General features: G+C 46.7%; 1 protein-coding gene across 2 annotated transcripts; it reads left to right on the top strand.

The window, feature by feature from the left end:
• Window positions 1–4,320: 4,320 nt before the first annotated feature.
• Window positions 4,321–10,169, top strand: KCNJ8 (potassium inwardly rectifying channel subfamily J member 8). 2 transcript variants are annotated; one of them, XM_057370539.1, is made up of 3 exons: window positions 4,321–4,736; window positions 5,058–5,504; window positions 9,053–10,169. In XM_057370539.1, exons 2-3 carry the CDS (start codon window positions 5,140–5,142, stop codon window positions 9,951–9,953), a joined length of 1,266 nt encoding a protein of 421 aa, XP_057226522.1. In that variant the 5' UTR covers window positions 4,321–4,736; window positions 5,058–5,139; the 3' UTR covers window positions 9,954–10,169. The 2 variants fall into 2 exon arrangements, with proteins under 2 accessions (XP_057226522.1, XP_057226521.1); XM_057370538.1 differs by having other exon boundaries at window positions 4,321–4,821.
• Window positions 10,170–11,640: the final 1,471 nt, after the last annotated feature.

The following is an 11,640-nucleotide window of genomic DNA, read 5'->3' as shown; positions in this document are numbered from 1 at the left end:
TATCACTCCAATGCACAGTAAAATATTTAACCATGTAACTAAGGAACTAATGCAGCTTCGTGTAAATGACATGGTCCAGAACCACCTTCAGGATCACAGCTACAGATGCCCCAAGGCAGCATATTCTTTCATATTTAATGGTTATAAGTGTTTTTATTTTACCAGGCCCATTAGGCCCTTACTCTTYCAGCTCTATGACCATTAGACTTCTCCATCAGAGGCAGGAAGGTGAGAGTCTAAGAACCTCTAAGTACTGCAGATTTTCATGGCTGAATCATTCAGATTTGGGGCCATCTACTTCTTCAGGTCTCGCCMCAGCATCCAAGATTTGAGGAGCTGCCAGTTATACTGTGATGTGATCTTAAGGAGAGACATGCCATCTCTCTGAGACAGTTCCCAGCTTCCCAGAAGAGAGGGCAAAATTCTAATATTCTAATCTTAGGCTGAAGCCAGGCAGAAGCTTTCTGGCTACTGCTTCACCAGAGGAATAAGGAATAAGCACAGTTTGGACAAGGAGATGGAATGAAAAGTCCAGCCTTCAACACCTGGCTTTGCTCCTCCAGACACCACCAGAGGAAAAGGAGAAGAGAAATGGCTGYGATMATTTGTCTCAGCTGTAGGAGTACGTACCCTCTCCTGTTTCTGGGTTTGTGCTGCCTCCAGCAGCACCAGAAGCAGCTTTGTGTGTTTCTTTTAGGCTCTACCTGCAGAGCCMAATATAGTGGGATAAGTGAAACAGCCCACCTGTGGGAGCACTCCAAAATAAGGTCGCCTTGTCCTTCCTGCACATTTAGAACAATCTATATTTGGGGCGCTCCACACCCAAGCCATGTCTGGGTACTGGGTGGGAGAGTGCTGCCCAACACAGATCCAAACCCTGCCATGGAAGATTCACAGAATCATTTAGRTTGGAAAAGATCTCCAAAATCAAGTCAACCTTTGACTGGTGACAACTTTGACAACCAGCCCAGAGCACTGAGTGCCACATCCAGTCTTTCTTGGACATCTCCARGRATGTGGAYTSCATCCCCACCCTGGACAGCCCCTTCCARTGCTAGACAGCCTTTTCTATGAYGAAATTCTTCCTGAAAGACTTGGGCAAACAAAGTTGCCGTGGAAGATGTTTTAAAACATTCAGGGATTAGACACTTTGAGTTATCATTAATGAAAAAAAATGTCATTAGGGAAAAGCCAGTGAGCCAGAGAGGGGAAGCACCTAATGGCCACCACACTCTATGGGCACAGCTAGACCCTCAATGGCCAACTTATCTAGAAAGTGGTTTACAGCCTTCCTGGAAATTATGGAATGGGGCAGCAAGGAAACAATCCCAAACTGGGGTTGCTCTTCTCAGAGCTTTAGAATAAACTCCTGCTTCAGGAAAGGGCATGTAATGAACAAATTTCACTATGCAACTCACCTTGGATCAAGGACACTAGTTACATGTATTTTGATGATAAAAACTACTTTTGTCTTGCTCCTCTTGCAGGGGAAATGGTGGGGGAGAGGGGAGAAAAGAGCTGGTTCAGGGTAACAGATGGCCTTAGTTTGCAGTTTCTGCTTTTTCATGTTTGATGGATGTCCTGCCAGCTCATGTAGGGAAGAGTTCACCCACGCTATCTGAATATGGCTTATCAGCTTTGTGTCTCTGTGAAAGCCTTGCTCTAAGTGCATGACATCTCTGGACGCCTGCAAAGTCATCCTATCTCTAAGYTAAGATTAGAATTTCAAACAAAACTTATTACAAAGCAGGATTTTCTTAAAGGGCTGGACACAGCTATAATGTGGAAATTTCAGATTCATGTCTAAGRTCATTATTTAATCCATTCTTTTAGATAGSCATAATTGTAAAGTGATGTTTACCRTAATATCAGTAATGCTTGTGGGTGGAGGGGAATGAAACAGGAAGGAGACACATGAAGGGCTATAACAAAACTGGACTGAAAACTGCCATCAATTCTGATCATTTTTTTTCCTGAAAAGGCTGTGTTCACAACACTCAGACACTGTGTTCCTTACCAAACAAGTTAGGAGATGTTTTAGRAGATTTTCCCAGCTATTACTTAAATCTCAGACTTGAGTGTGCATGTGGCAACCAAGCAAGTATTTAAAAGGTCAAAGGGAAAGGGTTTTAGTAGCTGTCATCTCCAGAGCATATTCCTACACTGGAACTTGGGGAAATGGATTTTGTGCTCAGAATCATGTCTGAAGCTCCTGAACTTCACATCCCTGTGGTCATGGCCCAGCAAACTTCCTCAAAACTAATCTCCAGCAGAAGTGAGGAGGAAGGCAYCTCTTTCAGTATTGAACAGGCAGAGAGGAAAAGATGGGAATTTATGAGCACTTTTCCACTAATGTGGGAGGATGGGTGAAAGGATCAGTAGCTTCTGTTCAGTCACACTGGGGCTGTGTCAAGATTATTTGTGTGTGTTTGATGGATCSCTTGCTATCTTAGCTACAAAAATTCCAGCCTCTGCATGGTGCCTGCTTAAGGGGGAGGAAACCTCCAGCACATTAGTGGGGATCATGTGGGGCTGAAATCTCACAGGGGACTCCTGACAGCCCTAGCACAGAACAAATACTCCAAAGAAGCTAAAAGGGAGAAAGGCAGAGAAAAAGAATAAGGAAAAGGGAACAGGTTGTTTTGTTTGGTTTTTTTTTTTTTCATGTGTATTTAACCAGTTATTTCTAATAGCTACATCCAAGTGAGATGCATTTTTGGAGGCTGAATGAAACAAATGAGTCAGCCCCTCTAAAGCTCTCTCTGCCATCCCATTTGTAGCAGGATAATTTCCAACCTCTCCAAGCCTGGGCCACTGAAGTGCCAYGCACCATCAACACTGACCCATCCAAGTGACTTTATGTATTTGTACTCAGTCTGGTAAAAATCTGAAGCTATTCAGCTTAGACCCTAATTTTTCAGCTTCCCATCTGCCTAAAGTTCATTTGCATAAATGCAAATATTTAGCTAATTGCCTAATATGCCTGGGGCTTTGTGTCTGTCTCCCCTCTGGCTGCTGGGCATGTGGCATTAGCAAAGGCCAGTGCTGGAGAAGTTTCCAGGAACTCCTCATCTATTTAAAGTTGAGCACGTGCATATGTTCAGCAGGGTGGATATCTTCAAGCTGAGGATTACACTGCCTGTCAAATGTGCCTTCTCAGTTTTTCCAAGCCTGAATATGCTTWAAATATTCCGGATTGTAGCAGGCCTGTCAAGCATTTCCCTGGTTTACAGACAGGAATAAGGCATTTTGTTCTGTATAAATTTTATACCCTACARGCCACTCACTTGAGTGATACACAGRAAAGTTTGGAACCTCACGACTGTAAACACACAYTCACATTCCTCTGATATGGATGGAGTTAATCTGACACAATCTCTGCCCTTTGCTTCATTAAAATCTAAATTTAGATATTCTCACTAAGTTGATATACTTTTTATTCTCCCTATTACAAATCTTAAGACCACAGGACAATAAAAAAGCTRCAATTTTCAAGAAGGCAAGTTTCCTTTAAACACAAGTGCCAAAACTGTAAATCTCAACAAGTGGGAAAGAGCAAGAACTTCAGTAATTTCTCTGGGGAGGTGGGGTGTGTGTGTGTGTGTGTGTGATTGTGCATAATTCCTCCAATACCCATTCCAAATACAAATCCCCATCTGCCAGTGCACACTGTCCAGCTGAACAGCCCAGTGCCTGACGATGTTCAACAAGAGCTGTGACCCTTGAAAAGAAACGTCAGTCCTTCTTTTCCTGCTGAGACAGGTAATTGAGTTTGTCAAAAGCTGCAAAGGTYATGAGATTCTGGCTTTGGTCCCCCAAACACTTATGCACATGCCTCACTTTCTCTGCCTCAGCCAGATTCGAGGGAAGATAAAGCTGGGAAGAAACAACTCTTGGCTTGCCAGGGGGGGGCAAACAGGCGCGCAGCTTAGCGTACCCAATGAATTGGCACAAACCAAGAGTGTCAGCACCCAGCTCCGCTGTTAAATGGGCTGGACCCTGCCTAAAACCCCCTCAACCCATCGGCCATAGGCACCGACCAGCACAAGGAGCGTGTGCGCCCGTGTCCCGCTCCGCGCCCGCGCCCCGCTCCCCGCACCGGCTCCGCATCCCACCGCGAGTCTCGCAATGCTCCACATCTCGAGCCCGAGCCCCGCACAGGCTCCGCATGCCTCCCCGAGCCCCTACCGGCTCTGCATCCCGAGCCCAAGCCCCGCATCTCAGCCCGAGCCCCCGCCCCGCTCCACCCGGGCCCCCGCTCCGCCCGCCCCGCTCCGCCCGGCCCGGCCGCGTTCCGCCCCGTTCTGCGGTGAGTGGCGGCGGGGCCGGAGCCTGGGGGGTCTCTGCGAGGCGCCGGGGGTCAGGCAGCCCTGCCCTCCCCCGGTGGGACGGGCCAGCCGTCGGGGAGCCGGGCTTTYCGTGGGTTTGTTCTGTCACTCGTTTGGGCACAAAGCTGGGAATAAAGGGAGGGTTTCCCCGCCTAATCCGGAAGGGAACGAGAGCTGCGAGGCGAAATGCGATCGCCTGCTCCGTGGAGTCCCGTTCCCTGCCTCCCGCACCTCCAGCTCAGCTCCTTCCTGTGATGCTCTCGGGGGAYGGGGCAGGGGCTCCCGACGGGCTGCTGGATGCGCTGCGGGGCTGTTCCAAAAGGAAGGAGTCTCCGCGCTGTCTCCGCAGAATAAACTTGGCTCAAACCACAGACGTCTGATTCTTCAGGTCCCGAAGAATGCGAATAAGTTAGTGCTTTGTGTTCTGCTACCCATCTGAGCACTGCTGTCTCCCGGAGAAATAGCCCGAGGAACCGACCTGGTGTCTGTCACGGTACTTTACAGCGACTTTGTGAGACGGTTGTGCAGCCTCCCTTCCTGGAAGGAGTCTCCAAATGGCATCCTTCATTTCTGCTGCGAGCTGATACCAAGTGCTCGTATAAAAATGATGGTCTGGAAGAGGGAGGGCACTGTGAAACCAGCTTTTAATGYAGTGCGGTGTGGCGGGGGTATCTAATCAGGGTTTCTTGCACAGGTGACAACTCTGACCAGGCTCTCTCTCTTTTGCAGGGTGAAGCGAGCCCTGCGGAAACACGCTAGAGGGGCCACCCCCCGTTTCACATCTCTCTGAGCAGACTATGGTGGCAGGAAGATGCTGGCTCGCAAGAGTATCATCCCTGAAGAGTATGTGCTGGCTCGGATCGCTGCCGAGAACCTGCGTAAGCCGCGCATCCGCGACCGGCCGCGCAAAGCCCGCTTCATCGCCAAGAATGGCGCCTGCAACCTGGCCCACAAGAACATCCGCGAGCAGGGGCGATTCCTGCAAGACATCTTCACCACCTTGGTGGACCTGAAGTGGCGTCACACGCTGGTCATCTTTACCATGTCCTTCCTRTGCAGCTGGCTGCTCTTTGCCATGATGTGGTGGCTCGTGGCTTTTGCCCACGGCGACATGGACCCGAGCACAGAAAACACTTCGAACAGCACGAAGTGGACGCCGTGCGTGACGTGTGTCAGGTAAAGTGGAGTTGGTGGGATGAAGGAAGGGGGGGAACAGAGATGCCTGCTGGCCTGGCATTGTCTGAAGTGCAGATTTTGGTTAACATGAAATGTGTTTGGTTGAGACAGTTGAAAAGTGCAGTGTTTTCCTCTAGATTGCGTAAACTCAGCAAGCCTCCCGGGCTTGGAAAATACTGTACTGTAGATGTCTTTGATTCCTTACAGGATCTGAAAGAGAGGGAGACCTGCTGCTTTTCATGTGTCTCCACACTCTGTGGGTAACTCGATTGCCTGTCGAGATAAGAGCCTGCTGCAAGAGTGGGTATGTGTTATATGTATTGTAACGTTGTCTACGGCAGCGGGAGCATCCCAGCATCACGCCAGCGAAAGGTGCTCCCTCCAAAGCAGTGCCCAAGAGGCAGGGAACCAGCCTTGCATGTCAGGCAGGGCACTAGCCATTGGTGCTGGCCAGGGGTAGCAGAAAATATGTTGCTTAGGGCAAAAGTAGCTTGAAGTGTTTCAAGATGACTCTCATGAGGTTGTTAAATATGCAGTTCTTCAAAGTATCTTGGTGAAGCCATAGGCCAGCAGTGTGACAGAGGAACACTTTGCACACTATGCATGATGTGTCAGACAGTGAAAGCTTAAGGGATGATTGGATGAAATGTTGCCTGTTGAAGTATTTTACTCTCTRTCCTCAAAACCACGACAATTGTCAAGGCGCTGATAAGCTGACGMAAACATGCACTTTTTTTGTGTAGGAAGAGATGACTGAATTGCAGGTGGGGTGAGCCATAAGATCACTTCAGGATGTCATCAATTAAATCTGCTTTTACAGCACTAGGTTTTTTGGTAGAAACATACTGGTTCTGTATGACCAGGCTGSCCCAGATGTGCCTCTACAATGTGCCCTTACACACTGCCATTCTTTGAGGGTCTGGGAACTGCAGGGTTATCTGAGACATCAGAAAATTCACTTCCTTTTTCTCCTTTCCCCCACGAAGTTTTGAGGCACCTCACTAAGTCTGAAGGGACATAGTATCTGGCTCATGAAGTAGCAGAGATTTAATTCTCTCTTTGTTTCGACACTTTTCTTTGCTAAATGGRGAATTTCCTAGGTGAAAGATGAGGATTTTTTCCAAGCTAACCTTCAATAGGGTGGGGGCAATTGGAGCAGGGRTTGCTGTCTTATTTCTTTTCCAGTGCCTGGCTGTGATCATTTTCTTCTGAAATGAGATGTCATGACCCAGCTTGTGCCCGGAGGAGCGTTACCCCCAGCATTTCTGGGATTTGTGGGATCTGTCCAGCCAGAATTAGCGAATAGCTACAACCCTCCAGCTCTTCAGGGTCAGCTGAGGGGACATCCCTCTGCATGGCTGGAGGCTCCCTTGGCGTAGCTGCTGGGTCACCCCGCAAATCCTGAGCTGGGGGCCAAGGGCTTCATGCCCCTGGGACCAGGCACATCCACAGCCAGGACTGCCCCCATTCCCTCCCCATGCTACTTGTGGCTCTTTCAGGATATCTGCTAGGAAGCTCAGGGAATGAATCAGTATGAATTCTGGTTTAGCCCATGCCAAARAACACACACCCTTCCCCTGTGGGGTGTTTAGGCAACAGCTGCTCAAGTGCCCATGTCCAAGCCATGGAAAATCTTTTCCTTTCCTAGGGAAATCTAGCTACCACTTTGGTCCAAGTCATGAAGTAACGATGTGAGTGCTGACATCTTTAAGAATGGCAAGTTGTTGGGTGTAAATTATCTTTCATATTGCAATGATATGTATGTCAAAATCATGGCAAATAATTTTTAACCTACTTCCCTGAGATTTAGGCCCATGGATATTTCAGGAGAGCTTTCTTGGGTAGGTGCCATTCTATATTTATGGGAAAAATTGTCTTTGGAAATTTTAACCAGTGCCTAGAGCTTGCACAGCACTTTAATTTTTCAAATTACTGCAGAAGTTTATAAGCCTCACAGCTCTTTGCCACAGAAAGCAAACATCATCCAAAAAGGAAAGTTGCTACACAGCTCTAAGGGGAAGGACTGGGAACAATGTGATTTGCACTTTCTCTCTCTCTTTTCACGTAGTCAAAATGCTTTCCAGACTTGGTCTTTCAGTTACATCCATTGTTCTTCTTCTTCTTTTTTTTTTAAAAATAAAGATAATTGCTGAGGGAAATTAGACTATTTACTGGACAGAGTTTTAAGATCAATTAAACTGAATGAAGTTTAATCCAGAAGCTTCATTTTGCATATAACGGAATATTTATGAACAAAASAAATCATTCGATGGATTCTAATAATTAACTCCTTCATCCCTAATTTCTTCAGAGTGAAATACAAAAATAAATCCCCTCATTCAAAGGRATTTGTTAATGATTAAGAAAAAGAGAAAAGGAAAAAAAGAGTTCTTCCAAAGGTATCTGTAAAGAGACTGGCTGTTTTTCTGAAAAATGGACTTCTCATTCCACAGAAAATTATCCCTGTTATTGCCTATGCTATTTTAATGTGCTTTTGTAACCCCAGTGAAAATATAGCTGTGGAAAAAAAAAAAAAAAAAAAAAAAGAAAAAAAAATATTTAAAAGCAGAGTAAATGAAAAGCAAAGCAAACCCAATGAGTGGTTTAGACCCGTCTTCATGGGCTGGACATATTTTCCACTGGTAAAACATTGGGATGCTTCAGATTGATTGGATTGCACAGGAAGGATGTATCCGGTTATAAAAGGAAGTCAAAGACCCTGATACATACAGGCGATATGACTTCCTGTCTACTATAAATAATGTATTTTGGGAAGTTTGTGTRCAGCATTTTCTGATGTTCAGCACCGTAGTGTTTTAGGGCATTTAACTTAACCCACACTTCTACAGCCCACTTCTGTGTGGAAATTTTCCAGCTGGTCTTGCCCTGGCAGTGAGCTAAACCCAAGCCCTGGGTCACAGGGCTGTGCTGCTGCCAGGGTGTGCAGGGAGTACCTTGGGGCCACTGGCCTCTCTCTGCAGCCTCATCCTGCAGGCTCAGTCCCAAGATGAGCAAGGGTTTGGGAAGTGTCACAAATCTGGGAAAGCCCCTTTACCCCTCAGGAAATTCTGGGTCATGATTCAGGTAGCATGAGTGAAATGCTGCAATTTTCTGTTTTCTTTCCYGGCACAGGCTGGTGGAAGGATCTCAGTGTGCCAGCTGATTATCTGTTATTGCTAAAACCACCTCTCCACCAAGAGTTTSATGGGATGGAGAAGATGGAAAACCCAGCTATTACAGAGCTTTTCACAACCCAGTGGGCAGCCTGTCCTCCTGGATAGAGATTCTCTGAACTGCTCAGGGTCACCCAGATGGTGTTTGAAGAGCTCAGGCTCTGAGATCTTCCCCTCCACCATCAGATATTGCACCGATCACACAAATCTAAGCCACCAAGTRTGCAATTCTTTGGTTGGTATCAAAAGAAGGCTTGTATGTACTAGAACSACACAAATAGGTCCTTAAGTTTGTTTGTGGGAAGTACATGCTAACAGCCTCTCAGGCTGTGTTCCATGTCCAGAGAATTAACTCCCTGCAATCTTCCCCTACAGGTCTTTCACCTCCGCTTTCCTCTTCTCAATCGAAGTTCAGGTGACCATTGGCTTTGGAGGCAGGATGATGACCGAGGAGTGTCCCCTGGCCATCACGGTTCTGATCCTGCAGAACATTGTGGGGCTGATCATCAACGCCGTCATGCTGGGCTGCATTTTCATGAAGACGGCGCAGGCCCACCGGCGGGCCGAGACACTGATCTTCAGCCGGCAGGCGGTCATYGCCGTCCGCAACGGCAAGCTCTGCTTCATGTTCCGAGTGGGGGACCTGAGGAAAAGCATGATCATCAGCGCCTCGGTGAGAATCCAGGTTGTGAGGAAGACCACGACCCCTGAAGGRGAAGTCATACCCATTCACCAAGTGGATATCCCCGTGGATAACCCCATTGAAAGCAACAACATTTTCCTTGTGGCTCCCTTAATTATTTGTCACGTCATAGACAAGCGGAGTCCTCTTTATGACATCTCCGCCTCCGACCTGGCGCTCCAGGACCTGGAGCTCATCGTGATCCTGGAAGGGGTCGTAGAAACCACGGGCATCACGACACAGGCGAGAACCTCTTACGTGGCAGAGGAGATCCTGTGGGGTCACCGCTTCGTGCCCATTGTCACCGAGGAGGAAGGCGTATATGCTGTCGACTACTCCAAGTTTGGCAACACCGTCAAAGTGGCCGCGCCGCGTTGCAGCGCCCGGGAGCTCGATGAGAAGCCCTCCATCCTCATCCAGACCCTGCAGAAGAGCGAGCTGTCCCACCAAAACTCCCTGAGGAAACGCAACTCCATGAGAAGGAACAACTCCATTCGGAGGAGCAACTCCATGCGCAGAACCAACTCTTCGCTCATCGTGCCCAAAGTGCAGTTTATCACRCCCGAGGGGAGCCAGAGTGCCTCAGAAACGTGATGCACAGCTTTGTGCCAGGGCACTGGGCTTTGGAAGGAGGAAACACCTGTGGTGTTTTGATTAAATTTCCTTTTACTGAAGAAAATGAGAACAGAAGAGAATCGTGCAAGAACTATTTATTCCATTGCTTACTGAAAGCATCACCTAATGGCATTAGAAAACACCTTAGCACTTAGTGAATGAATTAATAAAAAAAAGGCATGTACACTAAAGAAATCACACTTCACTCATGTAATATAAAGTATATTTATACTTGTTTAAATGGCACTCTGATTTTTTAATCATATTTTTCTTATCAGAGGTCTCTTTCTTATCTTCTGCTGGCTGTCACAAAAAGTGGGTTACCCACTTGCAGGCAGAAGTGAGTGCTGTCATAAAACTTCTGCATTCAACAGCTCTCACAGATTTTGTGCGTGACATTTGKATGTTGATCCTTCTGTGTGAATTCCTTGTTCTGTCGAAAGGAGTAGCTAACTTCCTCAAGGATTTCACTGGAGAAGAGYCACCATTTTACCTCTGGTTTTCCAGGCTTTTTCTTTTTTGTTGGTTTGTGGCAAGGGCATTTTGAGAGCATTTTGAGGTCAGGTGAAGTGACCTGTCCACCCCACTGGAAAACTGGTGTCACTCCAGGCAGGAAAACAGCAAAATGATGGAGTACTGTTCTTCTCAGGGTGAGACAATTGRCTGCAGGACAACACCCATCTAGAGTAGCTGTAGCCCAAGCTGAGAACTCCCAGTCCTCCAGGTTGCCACCTGGGCATCTATTTTCACTTAAATTATTCGAGTTGGAAAAAGCAGATGCCTCTTTAACATTCTCTTCATGATGGAAGACCAAATCCTGTTTTTCTTTCTTTGGTAGAYTCATACAGGAAGGAAACATGTACTTGTTTCACTTACTTTTCATAGGATTAAGTCTGCTTGCTCCAGCAGAAGGGGTTTTTTTTGCCAGTGGGAACTCATGAATGGGAATGAGAGGGARCCCTGCCAATAATATTAATGATAGTATTTTCAAAACTATCTGAATTATTTTCAGGGGCASTTGAGTTCTGCTGCTGAATTACTGTTATTTAGCAGTGCCTCACCTGTGTTTTTATATAATCTGGCACTGAGAATTGGTGGGAAGCAGCTTTCCTCACCAAATTAAAATGGGCTTTTGTTACCTGGAGCCTTCCCAAAAATGTCATCACTAGTTTTGCTACAAGAATACAAGACAATTAATTCTATCACATTTGGTAACCTAAATTGATACATTTCACTGTGTGAATAAGCATAACTATGGACAAATTCCTGTTCAGATTTCTTGCAGAAATTGTCTTATGTCTGTGGCTCGAGCAAAGTGCTATCCTTATTCTGACTCTCCAAGCCACTCAACCATTTAAGTACTTCTGGAATTATAAAGGTTTGCTTTTCCCTGTAAGGTAAAATAGTGAGAAGCAATGCTGGATTGTCATTCTTTGTAGAAGCAGCTCAGTAGTTGTTGGATGGATGGTTTTCAGACTTCATGTGGTGTTGGGTGGTGGCACAGAGGGACATTGCTCTGAGGTGCAGACTGCCTGCATTTGGAACAGGTACTCTTCAGAGCAAAAACACTTGACAAAATATTTCTTCTGGAGCAGCAGCAGAAACGGAAGTTTCTGCTAAAAGCATTCATTGCCTGGCCTGCCCATTAATGTTCTGGAAGGGTGGA

The sequence above is a fragment of the Malurus melanocephalus genome, unplaced genomic scaffold (genome assembly GCF_030028575.1).
Source record: "Malurus melanocephalus ecotype Western Australia unplaced genomic scaffold, MMel_1.1 scaffold_128, whole genome shotgun sequence".
NCBI classification, from domain to species: Eukaryota; Metazoa; Chordata; class Aves; order Passeriformes; family Maluridae; genus Malurus; species Malurus melanocephalus.
The sequence above is the reverse complement of the archived record's forward strand: the minus strand, read 5'-3'. Positions and strand labels throughout refer to the sequence as shown.